This window comes from Postia placenta (assembly GCF_002117355.1).
Source record: "Postia placenta MAD-698-R-SB12 unplaced genomic scaffold POSPLAscaffold_11, whole genome shotgun sequence".
NCBI classification, from domain to species: domain Eukaryota; kingdom Fungi; phylum Basidiomycota; class Agaricomycetes; order Polyporales; family Adustoporiaceae; genus Rhodonia; species Rhodonia placenta.
Window position 1 is genome coordinate 312,350 of NW_020169842.1, and position 21,967 is coordinate 334,316.

General features: G+C 54.0%; 9 protein-coding genes across 9 annotated transcripts; 6 read left to right on the top strand and 3 right to left on the bottom strand.

Moving 5' to 3' along the window:
• Nucleotides 1–254: 254 nt before the first annotated feature.
• On the bottom strand, nt 255–1,171 carry POSPLADRAFT_1059011 (hypothetical protein; the record flags this gene model as incomplete). The annotated part of the gene is made up of 2 exons (XM_024481110.1): nt 255–779; nt 836–1,171. The coding sequence occupies 2 exons, from the start codon at nt 1,169–1,171 to the stop codon at nt 255–257; spliced, it is 861 nt and encodes a 286-aa protein (XP_024336506.1).
• Nucleotides 1,172–3,327: 2,156 nt separating this feature from the next.
• Nucleotides 3,328–3,578, top strand: POSPLADRAFT_1048201 (hypothetical protein; the record flags this gene model as incomplete). Its single annotated transcript, XM_024479462.1, has 2 exons — nt 3,328–3,378; nt 3,438–3,578. The coding sequence occupies 2 exons, from the start codon at nt 3,328–3,330 to the stop codon at nt 3,576–3,578; spliced, it is 192 nt and encodes a 63-aa protein (XP_024336507.1).
• Nucleotides 3,579–4,835: 1,257 nt separating this feature from the next.
• POSPLADRAFT_1171948 (hypothetical protein) lies at nt 4,836–6,161 on the top strand. The gene is made up of 9 exons (XM_024488159.1): nt 4,836–5,108; nt 5,169–5,220; nt 5,274–5,387; nt 5,442–5,468; nt 5,524–5,589; nt 5,647–5,715; nt 5,782–5,804; nt 5,857–5,953; nt 6,009–6,161. Exons 1-9 carry the CDS (start codon nt 4,842–4,844, stop codon nt 6,047–6,049), a joined length of 756 nt encoding a protein of 251 aa, XP_024336508.1. The 5' UTR covers nt 4,836–4,841; the 3' UTR covers nt 6,050–6,161.
• Nucleotides 6,162–6,848: 687 nt separating this feature from the next.
• On the top strand, nt 6,849–9,169 carry POSPLADRAFT_1149470 (hypothetical protein; the record flags this gene model as incomplete). Its single annotated transcript, XM_024486307.1, has 12 exons — nt 6,849–7,001; nt 7,051–7,158; nt 7,211–7,325; nt 7,375–7,442; nt 7,507–7,637; nt 7,694–7,801; nt 7,861–7,964; nt 8,024–8,247; nt 8,315–8,450; nt 8,507–8,715; nt 8,781–8,955; nt 9,021–9,169. 12 exons carry the CDS (start codon nt 6,849–6,851, stop codon nt 9,167–9,169), a joined length of 1,680 nt encoding a protein of 559 aa, XP_024336509.1.
• A 2,556-nt stretch (nt 9,170–11,725) lies between these two features.
• Nucleotides 11,726–13,852, bottom strand: POSPLADRAFT_1066896 (hypothetical protein; the record flags this gene model as incomplete). The annotated part of the gene is made up of 10 exons (XM_024482121.1): nt 11,726–11,966; nt 12,024–12,372; nt 12,400–12,462; nt 12,523–12,634; nt 12,693–12,865; nt 12,917–13,024; nt 13,083–13,113; nt 13,164–13,461; nt 13,524–13,576; nt 13,635–13,852. 10 exons carry the CDS (start codon nt 13,850–13,852, stop codon nt 11,755–11,757), a joined length of 1,617 nt encoding a protein of 538 aa, XP_024336510.1. The 3' UTR covers nt 11,726–11,754.
• Nucleotides 13,853–15,279: 1,427 nt separating this feature from the next.
• On the top strand, nt 15,280–16,472 carry POSPLADRAFT_1048205 (hypothetical protein; the record flags this gene model as incomplete). Its single annotated transcript, XM_024479463.1, has 7 exons — nt 15,280–15,537; nt 15,591–15,636; nt 15,687–15,800; nt 15,941–16,006; nt 16,060–16,088; nt 16,277–16,373; nt 16,432–16,472. 7 exons carry the CDS (start codon nt 15,280–15,282, stop codon nt 16,470–16,472), a joined length of 651 nt encoding a protein of 216 aa, XP_024336511.1.
• A 1,084-nt stretch (nt 16,473–17,556) lies between these two features.
• POSPLADRAFT_1059016 (hypothetical protein) lies at nt 17,557–18,540 on the top strand (the record flags this gene model as incomplete). Its single annotated transcript, XM_024481111.1, has 1 exon — nt 17,557–18,540. One exon carries the CDS (start codon nt 17,557–17,559, stop codon nt 18,538–18,540), a length of 984 nt encoding a protein of 327 aa, XP_024336512.1.
• A 184-nt stretch (nt 18,541–18,724) lies between these two features.
• Nucleotides 18,725–20,203, bottom strand: POSPLADRAFT_1149310 (hypothetical protein; the record flags this gene model as incomplete). Its single annotated transcript, XM_024486288.1, has 7 exons — nt 18,725–19,050; nt 19,109–19,311; nt 19,360–19,397; nt 19,439–19,579; nt 19,626–19,778; nt 19,854–19,935; nt 19,992–20,203. The coding sequence occupies 7 exons, from the start codon at nt 20,201–20,203 to the stop codon at nt 18,725–18,727; spliced, it is 1,155 nt and encodes a 384-aa protein (XP_024336513.1).
• A 68-nt stretch (nt 20,204–20,271) lies between these two features.
• POSPLADRAFT_1149654 (hypothetical protein) lies at nt 20,272–21,899 on the top strand (the record flags this gene model as incomplete). Its single annotated transcript, XM_024486331.1, has 7 exons — nt 20,272–20,393; nt 20,720–20,880; nt 20,931–21,189; nt 21,240–21,330; nt 21,394–21,437; nt 21,488–21,612; nt 21,670–21,899. 7 exons carry the CDS (start codon nt 20,272–20,274, stop codon nt 21,897–21,899), a joined length of 1,032 nt encoding a protein of 343 aa, XP_024336514.1.
• Nucleotides 21,900–21,967: the final 68 nt, after the last annotated feature.

Sequence of the window (21,967 nt, forward strand, 5' to 3'; positions counted from 1 at the left end):
TCGTCCCCGTGCAGCGTGAATGCGCGCGCATGAGAAGCACCCGCGAGAAGCGCGTTCAGGTGGATCTTCCGAGCCCGCTAATTCACTGTTGATCTTACCCAATGCCCCGCCTTCTTGCGTTCTTACACGTAAAACAGGCGGACGCCCCGCGTGGCGTGCATGTATGCTCGCGCTCAATCCCCGCATTCATATTCAAGAACACTACACACCGGCCCAAGCCCTCCTTCTCCTGCTCTCACTTCTGGAGCTGATCATTAGCGCAGGCGCTGGGGCCGCGGCGCGCCTGTCCTGCATCCTCTTCGGTCGGCTCGACGGATATCCATGTAACGCGTTACAGCCCGTCCACCTGGGAACGCGCAGCTTCCCGCGTTCCCAATGTGCGCGGTCCCCCAGGACGGCGGGCTTCCGACATGGATCTGCCTTACGGCATGCCGCGCTGTCGTGCTGATGCCCCCCCCCCCCCGCATTCCCCAGATGCGTGCCCTGTCCGCGCGTGCTTCTCGCGGCTGCCCCGCGCTTCCGTGGTGATCCGAGGGGTGGCGTGCGGACGGGACGAGGGGGGACGGCGCGGCGCGGGCGGCGATCATGAACTGCCGCCACGGCGATCTCATCTCGACATTCGTGCCCGTGCCAGTGGGCGCGCGGGGGCGTCCCCATGGGGAAGCAGACGGCCGCGGGGGCGTCGCCGTGCGTCTGTCAATCAGCGGCGTGCCGTCTGCCTGCGGACACGACGGTTCCCTCGCCTTGCAGCTGTGACGAGTCGCCACGAAGCCGTCGCCCTGTGCGCGTGGCAGCACGGCGATCATGGCAGCAGCAAGCCCGTCTAATGACCCACGCCCATGCGCCGGAGCACGGGGCGGGACGGGGCGGGACGGGGCGGTGCGTCACCGTGTTCCTGCGGTCGGCGTGTGCTGCTCTTCTGACTGACGGGCGTTGACAGGACTCTGGCAGGCGAAACGATCGGACGGGCGTGGTGCGGTCTCACCATCGGGGGCGTGCTGTTGTTCTCTGGCAGGCCCTGCTTCCAGAGTGTCTCGTTATCCCCCACAGAATGTGGGGGGCGTGCGTCCGTGAGGTAAGCGCGCGACGCCCTGACATTGTAAACGCGATGTGCATTATTGGACTCCAGTGCGGCGGGGCCAGCGCTGGCAACCGGTTTCCTTCGCTGCATGGCAGCGAAGGACCGCAAATCGGGTGCGAGTTGCGTGCAGTGCGCTCGCAAGTAGAGGTGCCCAGATGGCCCCATTTAGTCTGCATCGTGCAAGGATGGTACGATGGCAGAGTGGGGAGACGAGACCGGCATGCCGCAGATAGGCTCAAGGTTCGTGTGGTCAGCACTTCATACCCGCATACATCACGGGCTGACTGTGGCACGGCGGCATGTAGCATGCCGCGATGTGTGGCTGAGCGTCGCTGCAATTCAGGCTGTCACGCCAGCCTTGCAAGTGCACGACAGACGTCGACCGTGGTGGACGAATCTCTCAATGCAGTACGACTCGACATGTTCTCCCAAAGCAAGCGCGGCGTGCGCGCCCCGCGCTGCACCCGCTTGAGCCAGGGATCCCCGAGATTTGTATTCGGCAGTCCAGTCTCGACCGTTCTCGACAAGACCTGTGAGCGTCCGCTTCACCTATTCTGGTCCCGCGGCACGCACAATGCGGTTCTAGCGTCATCTCTCAAGGAAGACCACTTCGCAAGCTCTGCGGTGCCGCCTTACATCTCTGTCCTCGGTTCGCATTTGTCGTCGTCGTTCGGATGTGGTCCACGGGCCGCCACACAAGACACCCACGATCGCGGCTGGCGGAACAGACCGTACCGCCCAACGACTCCTGCAGGGCGCAGCGACAGCCCTCGACATCGTGTGTGGTCCGGCGAGATCAAGGTTGGAGCGCGGTTGCGAATGTCCTAACGACCCCGTGCGACACCCCGCATCTCCCCAGCTCACAGACCGGACGCCACCAACCTCCAGACACCGGGACTGGTGGGCGTCGGCGGCTGCTGTCGTGATGGGCTCCACTTGCACGCGCCCGGGACCTCCATCAACGGACAACGGACGCTGTCCCGTCTGACATGCTCCAGCTGTTTCCTGCCGTCAGGACTTAGGCCTCAATCGCGCCACTACTGATCCATGCCTGGCCGGAGCGTGGGCTTTCTCGATGTCCATATGCCTTGGGGACTCGGAGTCCCGTGCGCGCGCAATTCGCGCAGAGTACGGGTGCCGGGCACCTGCATGGCGCGTCCCCCGCGCGATGCGCCCAGGTCCGCGAGTCAGCCTCGGAGCGAGCGCCACTGTGCAGGGGGCGTTGGGCGCGTATCGTCACCGGGGAGGACCCTGGACACGTCGTGACGAGCCGTGGATCGCGATGCGTGGTAATAGTAGCTGGGATTGCGGCCGTGCGTACAAACAGTTTGCGGGTGACAGCTATTGCCGGCGCGATGATAGGCTCGATGCCGTGCATCGCGAGGTGGCCCGTAGGTCACATTGGCAGCACGGAAAGCCTGCCACTGACTGCGACTACGATCCGACGCCGTGCCGTACTGCCTCCCCGCGGACGCGGGAACGCCATCCCGGACAGGTTCGGTGGTCTGCACATGAATCTCGGTGCGTCTTGCATGGGTGCAGCACATGCGCCGGCCACCCGTCACAGCGCCCATCTGCGCCGGGGTCAGTCGTCGGGCGACCGTCTGTCCGTCATGCATTTCTCCGAGTATGCCCCTGCGCACTGCCCCCGCTATGCATTGTACTCAGTAATGCTGGGGAGGGGGCCACCGGTGACCATCGCTGGTGCGCATCATTGCCTTATCGAGCACAGAAGGCCTCCAGGCACGTCACCAGGCAGCGGTGATGACCACCGGCCGCAGTACGTCGCGCACCACGACTTATCGGTGCGTGCGCGTGGCCTACGGAGCGCGCTGCCAGGTGTGACGGAAGAGCTGAAGGGTGCGTGATATATGCTCCAGACTGCATCGCGTACCGACTACGGCCCCTCGCAGATCCCTCTATGAAGTATGTTCCGGCATCATGATTCATCGAGCCCATCGAAGACCCGAACCCGAAGGACATGTTTTCATTTCTCCGACATTGCGCCCCTTCTATGAGTCTGAAATCCTGCCATACCGGTGCCGACGACTGGCCATGCGCAATGACATGCCTTCCGAGAAGCTCTGGGCAATCGTCATAGCGTCCGCCGGGGCCCCTGACTGGCTGGAAAGTCTCTTGGTCCGGACGGCTGGAACGTCGGCGTCATTTGCCCTAGTGTGGATCTTTTTGATGTGCTCTTCGATCTGCGTACACCGATTTGGTGACGCAGACTTGACGGAATAGCAATGCCCCGAGCTGTCGGCTTGCGAATGGGCACCGCAGGTATAGCATTAATGGTATTAGTGGTATGCGGTTTACATCGCGGTCGCCATCACGCTGAGTCTTTGTCGGACAGGTTCTGCGCAAGACGTTGGGTGTCGCGCTTCGCGGCAAGTGTCTAAATGTCTATTTGGAACAGGGAAACGTTTGGTTAGCTTTCCGTGTACTCCACAAGCCCACGACTGGCCAGGTAACGGCTAACACGTCGCGCAAATGAATCCGAGGATCGGACTGCGGACCGCGTTGTCAACATCCGTCATCGCGGATCCCTCGTCCCTCCCTTGATATATGATATAGGGCCTCTTATTGCTGCCAGCGCGCTCCGAGGGGCGCAACAGGCCCCGTCATCGCGGCGTTGCCTCAAAGTCAAATGCTATGGCACCAATAAGATCGGCCTATCGGAGTACCTCCTCGCGCCTTCTGCGAAACCGTGACAGACACTGGCGGACCGACCGTCTGTCGCTTACTCTACTCGCCGCCTCCTGGATGGCTGCGTTCATACCCATCGTCACGCTAGCCCTTCTTTGGATAGCACGCTCCTCCGGGGCGCTTTGGTTGCAGCCTTCTGGCTCTCGGATATACAACATCCATGTTCCTTCGACACTATCATTAAGATATCAGATATGCAGTATATCTGTCTGTGCTGCGTAGCCGCAGAAAAGTGTCAAGCGCGAGCCCTGTGGTTGGTAGACCACCTACTTACGAGTGCTTTGGGAAGTGCCTCTTCTGGGGCCGCCGAAGTCGAGAACTCATACCTCCCGACCGGTGTCATGCCCCAGCGACAGGCTTGGGGCGACTTCGTCGTGAGTTTGTGTATGCACTTTCTATGATAACCGCCCTCCCTCGCCGAAAAGGTCATGACCTATGGTCTGTTGTACACTGGACCTCGATCCATGGATTACTCCGCCTAGACAGCTAATCAGTGGTTGGTTTGCCTGGTTTGCCTGCGCTGCAAACTACTACGTGTTCAAGGCACTGATATTCTTTGATACTTTTCCTTGTTAGTTAACGGAAGGGGGCCGAGGTGCCTTTCACCAGAATCAGTTCGCCGCGATGGAGTATGCTCAACGTTTCTTGAACTCATTCCACTGCGGAAAGAATCCCAGGTAGCCACAGTAAGATAAAGATAGAGAGCACGAGTCATGGCTTCGCGAAGCGAGTGCCGTGTCCAATCGATGTCTGTTTTTACCAAGGTTAAGTCAGTGAACGTCAGACAGGGAATGAATGACATTGGACCCTGCCCTCGCTATGGACGCTTCACTAATTGATATCATATGGTCGACTGCGCACACAGGAACGTAATCCCACGAATCGTACCGGTGGTATGGCCTAGGTATGCCATTCGCTCAACGTTCTCTATCGAGGACCTCATTGGTTGAGATCTGCCCGGAGATGAAGCCTCAATCAGGGCAGATTTCATGAGGCCGTTTATAAGGACAGGGCCAGGGACGCTACAAAGGGATTCATTGCTAGGGGCCTCATGGAACAAGCTCAACCTTCTCGTGTAGCAGTCATAACTGGCGCCGCGCAAGGCATTGGCCGGAGCATCGCTCTGCGCCTGGCAGAAGACGGTCTCGACGTCGCTGTGAACGACCTCGCGTCGAAGATAAACGAGCTGACGGAGGTCGTGTCGCAGATACAAGCTCGCGGAGGGCGCGCTCTGGCTGTCCCTGGAGACGTGTCGCTCGAAGGCGACGTGGAAGCTATGGTCGCCACAGTCGTGCAGTGCCTCGGCGGTCTGGATGTGGTGCGTGTTCGTTCTCTCGACCGTTATGTGCATGACGTACGACGAACGCCTCCCTCACAGATGGTCGCTAACGCGGGGATCCTTGTCTCCCCTTTGAAGCCTTTGGTAGAGAGTAATGAAATATTGTCCATTCATTGCATGCGTCAAACAATTCACCTTCTGTAGCTTCGTCAGAGAGCTGGGACGCGACTATATCCGTCAATCTGCGAGGCGCGATGCTGTGCTATAAATACGCAGCAATGGAAATGATTAAGCAAGGAAGAGGTGGGCGTATCATAGGTGTGCCGCCCGTTATATCGTTCTGACCGGTACAGAGACTGAGCAAATATACAGGCGCAAGTTCAATCTGTGGCAAGCAAGGTCAGAGAAGAGTCTACAGCAAGTCTACCGGATATTCTAGATTTAAAGGGTGCAGGAATGTCATGGCTATCCGCGTACAGTGCTTCTAAGTTTGCTATACGTGGTTTGACACACAGCGCAGGTAGACGGGCCACTTGTTCTCTCAGGGAGCGTCGATGACGTGCCATTTTCTCGACAGCCGCAGAGTTAGCACAGCACAACATCACTGTTAACACGTATTCACCTGGCTGCATAGAGACTACAATGAGTGCGTTAATATATATTGAGTCCAATCTTTCTCATCTACGATGATGACACTTGCTTCGTGCTTCAGCTGCCAATCCGGACGTGGAGAAGGTAGACCTGCTTCTGTTTATTCGAAATGGACTACTGAGAGTTCGCCATGCAGACTCTCAACCTCACCGCAGACACGCCTAGGGCCAAGCCCGAGGTGATCGCAAGCTTAGTTTCTTATCTCGTTAAACCAGAGGCCTACTTCATTACTGGTGCATCCATCACCATACCTCGCAGAACGAACGAAGCTAATGAATCTGTCAATAGGCCAGACAATTATGGCAAACGGAGGTTCTACTATGGACTGACCGCTTCCTGAAATGTACCCCATGGAAGAGAAGTCATCGTTCCATGTGGCCTGTTGAGGTGTGTATTGCAAGTCCCGCGTGCACAGTGTCAATGCCATAGATGTTGCGAGGACATACACCACCCTTCATATTGGTTGGATCAGCTGGAAGTGATATCAAGGCCTGTACTCGCGTCCTGACAAATATCAGGTCAAGGGGGATTGAATTTGAGAAGAGGTCTTCTCTCATACGCGACTTCGGGGCATCATTTCGTTTCGCGCGTCATATAGATGCAAGATGCCTTTATGACGTCGTTGGAAGGCTAAGAATAGCATCTTAGTAACAGGGAGAAGTTGGCACAGAACTCGCACTCGGGCGATCTTGCAAAGTACTGCGAGGACATCGGAGAAGCAGTCGTCGGCCGGCCGTCCCGACCACTCTTGAAGGAAACACTCCTGCAAAAAGCGCAACAATTTACACGCCTGGTGCCGGCGAGCGAATTCGCACACCTTATTGGGAGGACCGACTGGTGGTTCGTCGCGGTCTAGAACCAACATCGACTCCATATAAGGCATGTGCGCGCTCCTTTGACCGTGATGGCCGCGCTGAACAGTGCACAGTAAATGAGGCTCAGTTATGACCTAGCTAAATACTATATAGGTTCGCGGTCCTTGGGGACAGCCCAAGCTGGGCCCCAGATTCCTCTCGTCCTCTCCTTGACGTCTCCCTTCAAGAGGCCGCTTACAGATTCCAAGCTCTGACCACCCGAGACGGCACTACCGCGTTTGCATTTACTGGCAGAAACGTCCGGTGTGCCACCATGGCCAGCGATGGTCCCATAGGAGAGATTTTCATCCAAGAGCGCGTCTTGGATGAGATTTGTACCAACTACGAGACGACGCCAGCCCGAAAGCTCAGCAGAGCTCGGGCAATTGGGCTGATCGCAACCTGCGCGACGGCTACAATACTCAATGTTAGTCCAAATTATATGCCAAAACAGAAATGTCCTTGACTTCGAATAGTCCGCCAACAATACTGCGGTCGCCATCTCATTGCCGACACTGGGCAAGGATCTTGGCATACCTGAATACAGATTGCAGTGGGCTATCTCAGCCTACGCGCTCACCTCTGTTCGTCTTCTTTGACTATATCTTTGCATTATGCTGATATACAAACTGTCAGGGAGGCCTCCTGCTATTCTTCGGTCGTCTCGCTGATCTCTACGGCAGAAAGCTGAGCTTCCTAGCCGGATCTATCATCCTCGCTGTCTTCTGCCTGGGATGTGCATTTGCGAAGGGTGAGTTTGACATCAACACCGATTGTATGCCATAAACTGATAAACATAGATGAGATTACTATTGACATCCTGCGGGGGCTTCAGGGCATGGGTGCGGCCGCGTGCATTCCTGCTGGGGTATATTGCCTTCACTTGGCCTCTGCTTCCTGCAAACGTTTACCATTCTCGGGCACCTTCATAGCTCGGCATCCTTGCGCACACGTTTCCGCCGTCTAGGATACGCTCCATAGCATTCGCCACCTTCGCTGCAGGCGCTCCTATTGGTGCTGCCATTGGAAGCGCGGTCGGGGGCCTGCTGACGCAACTGACCGAGTTCGTCGTCTCATCGATTTGTTAACCACTATGGTATGTGTTGACACGAGATCAAGGCAGACCTGGCGCTCGACATTCTACTTCCTCGCTGTAATGAGTGCACTATGCTTTGTTGGAGGACTGGTATGCTTTGATAAGGACTTGCCGTCGTCTGAAGAGGATAGGTGGGTGTCCGATTTATGGCGTGAATTTAGAGGTCGATTTCTAACCTCGACGACCGTAGGCGAGTAGATTGGCTTGGTGCATTTCTTGTCACCGCAGGCTTGGTACTGGTCGTATTCGCGCTCAGCGACGGCAGCGTGGCGCCGAATGGTTGGAAAACAGGATGTAAGTAGTTGCTACGACGCTTCCCCATGCAGAACGGAATTAATCCTTGTGGTTCGCAGACATTATTGCTTTGCTGATAATCGGGGTCCTGTTCCTCATACTTTACGTCCTCTGGGAGCGCTACCTCGAAACTGCACCACAGAGAGGGGACAAGACCTGGTGGACGCCCCCGCCGCTCATGAAGGTGTCGCTTTGGGCGCGCGCGCATGGTATGCTTGCCGTGATATTTGTCGTCGCGTTCCTGGAGTACGGCAGTTTCATCATCTTCAACTTCTGGATCACTGTGCGTCTCACCTCTCGTTTGGGTCTTGGAATCGTCAGGGACGGTCTGTTGATGCCTTCCCTGACAGCTGTACTACCAGAACTACGTGGAGCTCACACCGGTGCTTACGATGATACGCCTGCTCCCGATGTCAGCGACGGGGCTTGTTTGTAATACGATAGTCGCGCTCTTCGTGGGACGGATACCTGTGGTCGCACTCATTAGTCGGTTTTCACGTCTTGCCTTATTCTCTGACAAAATACTCATTTTACTGCCTTAGCCGTGGGTACGGCTCTGACCGCGACTGCAAATCTTCTTTATGGCGTCATCAATCCCGCCGCTCCATACTGGGCATTCGGCTTCCCCGCAGCGATCGTTTCTGTGTTCGGCGCGGACTTCGTCTTTGCCTCCGGTACATTATTCGTCGCAAAGGTGTGTATGTCGCACGAACAGAGCGTCGGCGGCGCTATGTTTCAGACAATGACACAGGTGCGTCTTCATGTCCAGAATATAATATATGCAGGCAGTGGGACCATCGCTAACAATGTTGGCAGCTGGGTGCGGCTTTCGGCCTAGCGATCACGACGATCGTGTTCGATTCATCGCTAGCGAGTGCTTCGCGCCCATATGGCGTGGTCGTGAACCAGGACGGGACGAACGCTCCGCGGCCGGCGCAGCTGATTGCGTACAAAGATGCGCTGTGGTCGGGCTTTGCATTTGGCATTTTCGGTGGGCTACCTGTTTATATTTGTTCTGGATGCGGAGAACGTCTGACATAATTATCGTATGGGCAGGCACGTTGTTGGCGGCGATTTTCCTGAGGCGTGCGGGAATTGTGGGTCACTCGGAGAGCGACGACAAGAATGCGATGGGTAGCGCGACAATGAGTGGCACAACTTTCGAAAATGAAAAGTCGAAGAGGACCGCTCCCGGAAGAAGGTAACATATAACAACCTGTCCAATCAGAGTTCTCTACCATGATTCGGGATCTCGAATAAAGCCACGTACTTCACCTAAATACCCGCTGTAAACTTGATGCTATGTAGACAAAGCGGCCGTCATCCATCCCTAATTCAATGCCTCGTTCCAGACATCTATATGTCGCCGTCTCTATCACTGGTTCCTCGCCTCCGAGTCCAGCGCCCTACACCGCATGTCAAGGTCATGATGGTGAATTGAGAAATACCAAATGACTCTGCGTTTGAAACTAGAGGCCCGTGCATGCGCGGAGGAGTTTTGCCACCCGTACAGGAGTGTCATGAGCTCGCACTAAGAAGAAGCAGACTGAGCTGATAGCCATGTGCACCGTCGGTCGCGACGCCACCGACGCGTCGGTCACGGGGTCATATTTCTTGACATGACATCGAGTCTGAGAGGTATTCCATTGCTCTTGTATCGTGACTCTTGAGCTCCTTGAAACTTTCATTCTCTTCGACAGGAAGTTCGGTCGCTCAGGGCCACTTAGCATCTACGAAGTCTCCCATGTAAGTCATGATTGCTCTTATGATTATCTGCAATGGGAGAGGACCATGGTTTACCATATATCACATAGTCCATATCTCCCGAACTATTCGCAATGCACCAATGCCTGCAAGTCCCTGAACTCGTGACAATGATCTTCGAATGGGCGTCCCTTCGGAGCACGGGTAACGGTCCTGCAACGCTAGCCTGCCTGGCCCGGACGTGCCAGTCCTTCCGCCCCATCGCCCTAGACCTACTTTGGCATACACATACAACCCTCTGGCCCCTTATCAAATTATTTCCAGAAGATATTGTAACGGAGCTGGTTTGCGAGACAACTGGTGCCATACTTGTGGTAGGGGACTCCTGCATTCTATCGCTCCCGGAATTGTACTAACTGCGCTCCTTAGGGGCTTGCCCGTCCACCACAAGGAGATGAGTGGTCCCGCTTTCTGAGCTATGCCTCGAGGATCAAAGGTGTCAGGTATTCCTATCCTGCTTCCTTCTCGCTCCACTCCAAGCGAGTCCATCCATCTACGTTTCGTATGCTACTCCGCCATCGACCGACAGAACTCCTTTTCCCTGGCATCCGTCAGTTGGAATGGCGTCTCAGATCATCAGAGCCAGACAACAGCGTCGCCGAACTTCTGTTGCTAATCAGCCCCAAACTTTCAGATCTTTCTTTGCGCATCCTTGAAGATACCGACGAGACACTGGTCGCCCAGCTGGAGGTGGCGCTGAAGGAGTTCTCAGGGAAGTGCAACTCCCTGGAGACATTTACATTCCTCTGCCCGTGCGTGCCAAGGTTGTCAGCGATTGCGGCAGACATCATTCTTCGACACAACTGTCTTCGTACAGTCTATACCATGCAACCTCACGACGCTCCATTGTCACACGAGGCTATAGTTCATTTGGCGCAGATGCCGACCCTTAGGCGGCTGTCTCTGCGCAGTGACATTCAGCAAGGATCCAGTCTGGCCTCATTGCTGACTACTTGCGAAGTTATATTTCCGGCTCTACAGGATCTTATCATCTATGCCTCTACCCTGGCTTCGTGCACATCTCTCTTTGACCTTATTCAATCTGATCAGCTGGGGTCTGTGCATGTTGTAGCTCTCCATCCCCCCACTGCAGCAGAGCTTAAAGACTTCGGAACGCGGCTCAGCACGCACAGGTGTCAGACGACCATCTCAACGCTTTCTCTGTCAGCTGGGTCCAGTAGCCCACATGGTGACCCCGCCTACACAGTGACAGATGACACGCTGAGGCCACTTCTTGCACTCAACAACCTCACCGAACTCACCCTTGAACTACACTGCCCCACGATTATCGACAACGATTTCCTCCAGGACATGGCTCGAGCATGGCCGAAGCTGGGTCTTCTAGAAATCGGGACAAAACTGAAGAGAAATATAGGCACGCCCCGCGTCACGCTGAAGGGGCTCATACCACTCATCCATAAGTGCCCTGGGCTTCACAAGCTGGGCATCGCGTTCGACACGAACGTCGACGAACTCAGGGGCGCCTACAAGGAGGAGCGACGACCGACGGATGGAATCTGCAACTTGTTCATCCGGCTCCTCGATGTTGGTGGCTCTATACTTGGAGACAGAGACGAGACGGACAACGCGATATTGGCCGGCTTCCTTTCGGATCTATTCCCGTATATATGCCGCATCTCGTCGGCGTGGGCACTCAGGGCGAATCCGTTGGATCCCGGAGAGGATGAAGACGATGAAGACGAAGCAAAAGAGTGGGACCTGGTCTCGAGGATGACTTGCGAGATGGCCAGGCTTCGGAGACAGGAGAGGCTTTGGCTAGCCTCGCGGCACAAGAAACCGGCTGCTGTCGAGGTACTATCCAAGGACGATTAATTGAATAGCTTGCATAGAGGATGCTCAATTTTACTATAGTGCATTGCTCAGCTTCATTACCAGCTAATTGGCCCTGTGCGTGTACGTATATATCTCTTGCTTCATTGAATCCTCACCGTACATCTAGCTTGCTTTCCATCATCATGACTCGCATTCCCTCATTGACAATCACGCATTCAGCAAGTGTTTGGGCTCAGAAAACCAGTAAGAACGACAAATACACAACTGGGGCGACAATGGAAAAACAACTCCGGAAAAGATGTGGCTTTGTTACCGAAGCAGACGAGTTTTGACTGGACGTTCTATCTATTGGTGGCATGCTATGCGAGGGAGCAGACGTCGTAGCAGTGGAAGTCACAGTGATCTCAAAAACCTCGCTCGATGTCGGCGCGACATTGACCGTAGCTAAGTGATTCTTGATTAGACCGCAGAGGTAGGTCAGGACAGTCAATCGGTACATACATTCAAAGTTGCCATGATCCTGTGATGCAACTGACACCGCCTCGTCGAGGAGGGCTGATGCATTCGTTGGCACCATCGACCGGAAGCCGATACGAGGCGGATCCACGGATGGGTGCGTCAGATTACCGTAGTAGAACACCACCATATTCGACTTGAGGAACGGGTCACCGAGGCTCCAGCTGAACAGCGTGCCTACGCTCGGAGGGTCCGTCGATACGACGCTGCTCGCGACGCACGTCGACGCGTTCCCATTCTCAGCCTGGGCGATGAAGTCGCGTGGGTCGACGGGGAAGAGCCTACCGCCGATTTGATAGGTGAGGTTGTGGGCGCTCGCGCAGGGGAGTGTCGGCTTGGCAGAAGAGTCCGCAGCGTAAGCGGGGGAAACAGTGCTCAGGATGTTGTTAACGACATCTTGAGGGCCGCGAATGAGGGAGTTGCCCTGTAGCATCAGCGGTGCTTCATGTGAGGTGAGTGACAAGGATCAGGGTGGGGAACGTACACTATCAATCAGCGCAGATACGAATGACGAGGGGACGCCGTTAGGAGGTATTGTCGAGTTCGCCAGCTGTTTGCCATCAAGGTAGACGTTCTCTATAGGAACCTCCCAACGCCTAAATTGACAGTCAGCCACACGACTTCATCGAAAATTCAGGTGCGTTGCAGACCCACAATGGATAGGATTCGTTGCTGGCGAATGTCGGAGGATCTAAGCCACCTTCAGCGGGATCATACAAACGGACAGGCACCCAAGTGATGGACGAGTTGTCAACGCCCGCGGGAAGTTCCCCAATCGTGATTTTCCCGCTACCGCTAACGTCGATCGTGTCTCTTTGCAGAGTGATCTATCCAAAACTTATGATCAAGCCTCTCGCGATGTGTCATCTTATACTCACTGCAAAAAGAGGCTGATCAATTACACCAGATGCTACAAGGCGGGACACGAATGGACCATAAGTATTGATGTTCGAGATGAAGTCGTCCGTTGTCGAAGGATTGTTGAACTAGTTGATGTATGTTCAAGATCAACGCCAAGCCTATTCACTCGAAGAAGCAAGCTACCTTCTGAGCGACAACCTCGTTCTGGATAGTGCTATACCAAACAAGTTGCAGAGACCCCATACGTTTACGAATTAAACTTACCTCTCAGCTGGGAAACCGAGACCGATGATACCAGCACCTCCGTTCAAGACAGCAGTATTATCAGTGTTGTCAACGGCAGCAAAGGGTTGATTAGGCAAGGAGAGGCCAGCAAGAGTGACATTGTCCAAACCGATAGGGCCTGCAGCGAAGGTCCCCGTAGTCGCGTCGCCAAATGTCAGGTTGACGTTGGCTTCAGTGGACTGGAAGGTCGCTACTGAAAACGCCGTTGCATTGGATTGCCTACAGACGGAGGTCTGACAGGACGTCGACATGACCCACAAGTCGCTTGAACCTGTGTCTACAGGATATTGTCTTTCAGGGACGCATTTGACATGAACCAACTGACAGTGGAAACCGTACCAAGGTTGACCGCCGTTGTAGTATTCCCGATCTGTATGGCAACAGTGTACACGCTGTGATACGGTGTAAAAGGACACAATTCATCTTCATAGACTGCCACAATACACTCACACGTCGGCGAAATCACCCAGTCCAATCGACCCCACAAGCAGCTCCTCCACGTTCCGCTTGACCACTGCTCTGCCCTTCATGGGCAAAGTGATGCCTCGCCGGCGTGCACCATTCTCGTCTCTCAAATCGGCCCCGCCATTGACTACACGCACCGGTAGACCAGAGACCAGAGAAGACATAAGCAGAGAGAAAAGTGTACACAGACCGGCCGTGTACATGATGAGCGGTCAAAGGAAAGACAAGGCGACCTGCGCAACGAAATAGGCGAGCAGCATACACAGAGAAAGGCTCACTGTCTGCTCGCTTTCCTGTATATCTAGCGCAGCAGAAGAGAAGCCTGGCTGTGCGCGCGTGCCGTACCCGCCGGCAGACTGGTTGCCATCGTCACTGCTGTCCAATTGATCTGCCCTGGCTGTTCCATGTAGCAATGCTTTCAAGTCCACCATTGGCAAGACGATGATTTTGAGAAGGTTTTGCAACATATTTTTCGTGAATAGTGGATATATTTCAAAGACAGAGCAAGCGCGAACGAAAGACGACGTGCATTTTGTTGAGGCACTTTGGCCAAGTCGCCAGTGGTTGGAAGGAAGTTCAAAGGCGAGCTCTAAATCGGGGTCAGCCAATCAGGGAGGGATTTGTCAGCATCCCAAGTGACGTCTGTGAGCAATTGGTTCCCATCTGCTGATGCACTTGAGTAGTGCTGCACCCTACCCTTTCAAATTAATGTTCTATTGGGCAGAAAATCCACAGTCAAGAAAGCAAGAAAAAACAACAGCACCCAGGATCCATGTTTTGATTGCCCCATCTCTTAGCCATCTTAGTGTGTAGCATGATTTCATGTTATTTGTGTTGTGACAGGTCCATTTACAGGTCGTTCATCAATATCAGCCCAGAAAGTCTGTACACACAGCCTGAGGGTGCGGAAATACTCCAGCAGCAGTGGCTCGAATTCCTTCGGTTTGCCGCAGAGTAAGCTGCAGTATTCCGCGCACTCAACGGTCATTAAAACTCGCAGGAAATAGAACGATTTCATAACCTGTTCATTACTTGATTGGAGCGCTGATTTTCTGATCAGCATGTCTCCACTCCAGGTGGACGACGAACATAAATTCAACACTGTAAGAGTGGACTGACCAACGTGAGCAGCGTTGACTCCATTGGAAGGTTCCTTCAACCCTTCTAGGCTGACGCCATGACCTTGCCTAGCCTCCAATGGACTGGCCCATACACGAGCCCGGGCATGCAGCCGTAGCGGCCGGAGGACGCACAGCTGAGAGTAGAGCTCAGGATAATCGTGCTTCTAGTGTTCAAAAAGTAGCCCACGAGGAGTAGGCACGTAAGCTCAGCGTATGTCAGCCCTGTACCGTGGCTTATATTGCACTCCGAGACACCTTCCAGTGCTGCGTAGGGCCCGGTTACGCAGCATATATTAGTGAGTTATCAAGGTCTTGTGAGCCTTTCACAATCTGATTTCTGTCGCCAAAACGTGTGGCGTGATGTTTTACCTGTAATGCGACTTGACACTTGGAATGACTCGGGTGGGCCGAACCTGATAAGCGAGGTCGTCGCTTCTCTCAGTTAGTGCAATTCTCGACGCTATATATATGAGACAGTGAAATGGAGACCGCGCACACCCTCCGCCAGCATGTCCCTCACACGCGTAGCAGTTGTAACTGGCGCCGCACAGGGCATTGGACGGGCTATTGCGCTACGGCTGGCTGCCGATCACCTTGATGTCGCTGTGAATGACATAGCGTCGAAGACGGACCAGCTGCAGGAACTGGTGTCGCAGATACAAGCTCGAGGAGGGCGTTCCCTTGCAGTTCCTGCGGATATCTCCAACGAAGACGACGTTCAGAAAATGATTGCCAAGGTTGTGGAGACGTTTGGCGGCCTCGATGCGGTATGATTATACCCTCTAGACAGTTGTCAATAATTAAAGCTATACGCACGCAGATGGTGGCGAATGCGGGAATAGTGGCCTTGAAGCCATTGATAGAACGTACGATTCTTCCTCTTTACTCTTGTCTCGCTATCCTCACGTCGTCGAAGTATCTTCGGAAGACTTCGATAAGCTCACATCTGTCAACCTGCGAGGCGTAATGTTATGTTACAAGCATGCAGCCATTCAGATGATACAGCAAGGAAGAGGCGGACGAATCCTAGGTGCGGCTCATTTCTGTTTTAGTCATACGGATTTAGGAGCTGAGACCGATGCATAGGAGCGTCCTCGGTGGCGGGCAAGCAGGGTGAGTGAGCCACTTGTTTGGGTGGTCATACTATATCTCATGAGTTACTGCATCCAGGCATGCTGGCACTGTCTGCATATAGCGCCACGAAGTTTGCTGTCCGTGGTTTGACACAGAGCGCAGGTACGATCGCATGCCTAGTCCTCTACTTCAATGTGATCTCACTAATCGCTCAGCTTTGGAACTGGCAAAACACAATATCACCGTGAACGCATACGCACCGGGGTTCATTAAGTCACCGATGAGTGCGTACAGGTATCATAAGATACTTTACCAATTGTCTACTACGCCCTCCAGGCGACAGCATCCCCGACAACGCTGGCGACTCCAAACTCCCGCAGGTATGCTTGGCAAATACATAATGACATGCGCTGATATGGACTTCGTGTCCAGGATGCGATTCTTCCTAAAAACACGCCTATAGGCGAACCCGAAGTTATCGCCAGCCTGGTCTCTTACTTGATCAAACCAGAGGCATATTTTATTACTGGTAAGTCGCGGTTAGGGGTCTTGGCTTGTGGGCGTGACTTGACTTAAATCATTCACAGGCCAGACCATCATGGTGAACGGCGGTCTCATGGTAGATTGAACAGTAGTCTCTACCGAGCAAGCTTGGTGAGACTTCCTGAGTCATGTAGGGTGGGCGATGCCTCGAAAGCATTTCTGTGGTCACCTACTATGTTACATGAAATGCATCGCAGGGAATTGCAACGAGTGCAAGCATCCGGAAACTCAAAATTGTTCGCGTTTAAGGACATCGGGCAGATTTGTAACACAGCAAACGAAGCAGCCGTAGAGAATCATAAGAGTATGTGTCAAAGACCAAGCAACGTGCCATTGATACCCTGAACTCGTGATCGACTCGAGGTGCTGGTGATGTGGTATGTATCACTTCAATCTGTACGCATTGGTGAGGACTGAATGTTTAGTTGTCGCCATACTTGTCGCGCTGCCGTGCCATGCATTGATATGACGTGCTGGACAAGTTTCACTTGAGTTTGGTCCTATCGCTGCTTAGCTTGCATGAGACATTTCCACACGGTATGTAAAGTGCTAGACTCTTCACACAACGACTTTCACCCATGGGCGAGTAGGCGCGTCTCATTGAGCTGCACAATCCCTTGGCGGCTAGATATCCGCATGTGTTCTACTAGACGTGCGTAGTTCCGTGCAAGGCGGCCCTGATGTATAGCCTTGGGAATCGTCTTGCCCAGATTCAGCCTGGACAGCGTTGGCAGACATGACTAGCGATATACAATTTGTCTATTAATGGACCTTGCCTCGAATATAATATCTGCGATTTCTAGCTCGGAGTCCAGCAAGAGTCAATCGCCCTTAAGTGGCGCCGACGAATGATGGCAAACTCTTGGAAAGCTAGTAAACTCATGTGACCGCGGTGTACCAGTAAACCTGGGACAGGTCCACGAGACTGGAGGCGGCTTGAAAACACCGCGCGTACCCAATCTGTCAAAAGCCTACTCGGTGGCGTTGCAATCTCTCACGACCGCACGAGCGGCAAACACGCAATATATAATCGCACACAATGTCAGTATATCAGTCATCCGTTAAGCCCCTGACTCTTCAGGGATCATAAGGCACCTGTAGAACGTACGGTACGCTCAAAGTGCCCAGGTCGCTCTGCTTCACTCATCCAGATATTTCTGCCCTAGGCAATGAAAGGTCCGGAGGGTTACGAGTTGCTCCCCCAGTCGTACACAGGGTCGCACTGGCGCGATGAAGAGAAAATACTTACCTTGCAGCACGGTCGCACGCTGGCATACACATCTGTCGGGGATCCAGACAGTCAGACAGTTATCCTCTCATTCCACGGCGGCATGTCCATCGGATTCGTCCGCACTCAGGATCTCGCGCCTACCTTAGTCGCCAAAAAGGTCCATTTCGTTGCACTCACACTGCCGGGTTGGGGTAGTACTTCCAGCCCACGCGGGCAGACGTCCTACGCCTCATGCGTCATCTCGGACGTTGTCGCTCTGCTGAACCACCTGTACTCGGATACCACCAAGCTGCGTATATACGTAGCCGGTCTGGTATTTGGCGCCTTCGCAGCTCAGATCCTGTACCACGCACCTTTCGACCAATTCCCGCTTGGACGCCAAATAGTCGCCATGTTTCTGCGACATCCCTGCTCGCCCAAGCAGTACAACCTTGTCGAACCTAGTGCGGTAGTAACGACCTCGGCGCCGCGCGCTGTATTCTGGTATCTTGAGCTGCTCATGCGCTTTCGATTGCGGAGCGTAGACAGCGCGGAACACTGGATTCGCAAGGGGTCGTCGAAGTTGAGCGCCGCGCACAAAGAGAAGTACGTACGCTGGCTCGCCGATCGTGGATACACAGAGGCGGAGTATACACGCGACCTGGCGGAGCGCACGGTCTATAGCGTGAGCAAGACATGGCAGGGACTCCGCATGACGCGTGAGGTGATGAAATGGGAATGGGGCACGTTTGACCCCGCGTCGTTGGATAAGGAGCACGCTTCGAGGCCTATCCTCATCGTGAGTCCTAGAGGTAGCCGGATGACACAGTTCTTGGTGGAGAGTTACAAGAATGTGCAGGCTGTGTATTGTAACACTGTACTTGATATGAGTATGTGGAACTCGGATGGTTTCTGGTCGAAGTTACTCGATAACACAGAATAGCTTGTTGTAGTTACTCTGTCTTTGTAAGACTATGCTAGAAGGACCTGAGTCCTTTTGCGGGTGCATGCAGGCCGTCAAGATGCATGGCAGAGTCTGGAATTAGTGACTTACAATTAGCCTGAAAACATAAAAGCAAGACGACTCGGTATAGCCAAAAGGCGTGAGGGGTCGTAGCTATGATGCCTCAAGCATCCGCAATGCCAGGAGGGCCGAACAGAAACCGCACGGTCCCTTCGTTACGCCCCAGCAAGGATGCCTCGTTCTCAACTTGCCCCGGCGCTAAGCTCTCGCGCTCCCGTGGAGGGTGTTCCCGCTCGCGCATCGCGATCTTGAGCCGGATCAGCTGGTCCGTTTTATATGGTATTGGTGGCAGTGGGGCGTGCGCCGCGGGATGAGTGTGCTGGCTACGGCTGAGATGCGGTGACGGGGATGAGGGCGTCGTTGGTGAAGTGTTCGCTTGTGGATTTTGCGACGCCACGATCAGGAGGTCCATTACAGCGTGTGCGATCTCTGAGAAGATAGCACAATTAGAGCTAGGGTGAGCCTGTGTGAGTTGTCGGCAGCTTACCTTCGAGATCTTGCACCTGTGTTTGGAACTGACGCTCCCATGGCCCGGGCTTTCCCAGTGTCTCAGCAATTTGCTGACTGCTGTTGGAGCCCGGGCGTTCAGGTGATGTGTTCTCTTCGAACGAAGAGAGAAGAGCGGCAAGGTAGAGGCAACTAAGAGCGACGACATGTGGCGGGAACTCCAGGTTGGCCAGGGTGCGATAGCTGCATGGTTGCTTAGCAAAGAAGGCTTGCCATTGAGAGCATTCGTACCTGTCAATGGTAAGACGCCACGCTAACTTTGTCAACTTCTTCGTGGCTGCACAGGGCGTCAGTGATGCCATCGAGTTACTTCCTGGGGCCACTCGCCCTTCAGTTTTCTGCCGACCTTGATGACATAAGGGAATGGCATGCGAGAGGTGAAGTTGAAGGAGATGACCTCAAGAAGCAGCCTCTCTACAGCTAAGAGCCGTTGCCGTTCTTGCTCGACAATCTGCAGAAATGTCAGACTTGGCTAGTGGCGCGCTGTTGATACGTACCGCTGGGTCTACGTCAATTTCACCTGCTATAGATTTGGACTTGGCGGCCAGTTCTGGGGAGCGCACGGCGTAGGAGACCATGAGGATCTCTCGAGGCTTCTTGAGCGTGTCGTGCATCTTAGATGACACGTACAGGGAAGCGTGGCTCACGTCCTGCGGGTACCATGTCAGTTCAACGGAACGGGATACAGCTCGAAAGCGTATGACAAGAACACTTCGCTGACTCACGTAGAAATTGAAATCCTTCCGAGGGAAGAATAAGTGGAAACGGTGGTACAGATTTTGAGCTGTAGCAATCGTCTTCCGTGGGCTGCCGGTCGCACTTCAGCATCACTCAAATACTATGAAGGGCCACACGGAACATACAACCCAATTTTGGCACCTACGGCCTCCATGAATCCACATGCTTGCTGCCTAATTTTCTCCTCCTGGGTAACAGACAACTTGCCTCGCTGCTTGTCGGAGAGGTGCTCGACCTCTACAGGAGTAAAATACGGGAGGTGGTATTTGATGTGTGATGCTTGGGACTGGGAGGACTGGGAGGGGATGTCCTGTGGCGGGAGGACGGGATAGTCCATGGTGGCAGTAGTGATCGAGGACAAGACGCGACGCGAGCGCGTCTGAACGCGTGCCCGGCTTGACCTGCATGGACTTCAGTGTTGCTTTCCCCGCACTCGTTGCGGGCAGACTCGCCCTCGCCTACTCTCCTCTGTCTGACTGGCTGAAGGACGACCATCTGCTGTCGTCCCCACTGACCTCGTACTCACGGTGTGCGAATTGTCACCAACCTGTATTTGGCAGCCACTCATGACGTCGGGCAGTGCAGGAAGGCATCTATCTCTTCCAGCATGGAGTCGACCCATACTCAGGAGGCTCTTTCCGACACGTATGCTGGACACGTCTAAATACATGACTCGAGCTGACCAGAGTGTAGTCGCCTCTATTGCTGTCGCTCTTCTCCACAGTGTTCCCATTGTCACGGCTGACAGCACCTCTGCTATGGACCGCCAGTGACGCCGTTGCAGCGTGGGCTCTCGTGCATATATGGAGGACAAGAAGAGCCGTATCTCATGATGCAAGAGATGGGCTTATAGCTGCGCTGTACGCTCCGTTTTGCCTGGGCAATATACACTCGTGCTAATGCTAAAGACCAGATATCTCTTGAATCCATACATCTGGCTGCCCACCCTCGCGTTATCAACGTCTTCATTTGAAAATACGCTATGTGTGTTGTCATTGCTGTTCGCCTGCCAAGGTGTGTCCTCCGTGTTCATTACGGTTCCTCATGTTCATCCTTGATGCCAGGTCGACCATCGGCATCAGTACTGACGCTTGCGTTGTTGACCCAACTATCAATGCCCCTTGTCCTCCTTCTCCTCCCTATACTACTTCTCATCGTCACCAGTCCTGTCTCGTGTTTGGCCTCGCCAAGACCATTCCTAGCAGACATCCGGAAGACTTTACCGCTTCTGGCTGAATTTATAGCCTACTCTGTCGTTCTATCCCTTGCAGCCACGCTCGTATGCGGCAACCGGCTCTGGGTCACGCAGAGCTGGATAGCACCGTAAGTATTTTACCAGCGAATTTCAGGCTTGCGTTTGATGTCGAACATAGTCTAGTGCTACCGGACCTCACACCCAACCCCGGGCTCTGGTGGTACTTCTTTACCGAAATGTTTGACCATTTCCGGCCATTCTTCTTGATGGTATTCTCGGTAGGCCTGCGCACTCGATACATATTGTGCCTTGCTCAATCATATTTTTTTCAGGTCCATCTGCTCATCTATGTCGTGCCGATGTGCATTAAATTCCAGTGGGTACTCACACATTATGTTCGGTCCCTGATATTCACGAGGTTTCTAGGCATGATATGTTGTACGCGTGCTTCCTTCTGCTCGGAGTATTCGCCACCTTCAAGGCGTATCCCACGCTCTCCGAGCCGGGGCTCTTTCTGAGCATGACGGCGCTCTTCCCAGAAACATTCGCCTGTACGTATTATTCTCTTCCTGATGCCACATATAAACGCTAATGTTCCCCGACACCAGACCTCCATTGGCCCATCGTCACAGCACTCCTGCACTTGCACGCGTCGCTCTTGCTTCCGCTGTTCCACAGTCTATGGCTCGTGCAAGGTACAGGCAACGCAAACTTCTTCTATGCATCGACGCTTGTGTTCGGCATGGCGAACGGTGCTGCGTTATTGGACGCCATCTGGGCGGGATTGCGCATCGCGCTCGGCGAGTTGAAGGACGGGTGTGAAGTTATCCAAGAGTAAAATGTGCTATCTTGTGTATTATGGGTATTATATTCCCGTATAGAAATCCATGCGCGAGAGTTTATAGG

Bases quoted from the DNA above. Each gene is read 5' to 3' on its own strand.
- POSPLADRAFT_1171948 (XM_024488159.1), top strand. From the start codon at position 4,842: ATGGAACAAGCTCAACCTTCTCGTGTAGCAGTCATAACTGGCGCCGCG. The intron at 5,109-5,168 runs GTGCGTGTTCGT...CCTCCCTCACAG, and splicing joins GCCTCGGCGGTCTGGATGTG to ATGGTCGCTAACGCGGGGAT. The intron at 5,388-5,441 runs GTGTGCCGCCCG...GCAAATATACAG, and splicing joins AAGAGGTGGGCGTATCATAG to GCGCAAGTTCAATCTGTGGC.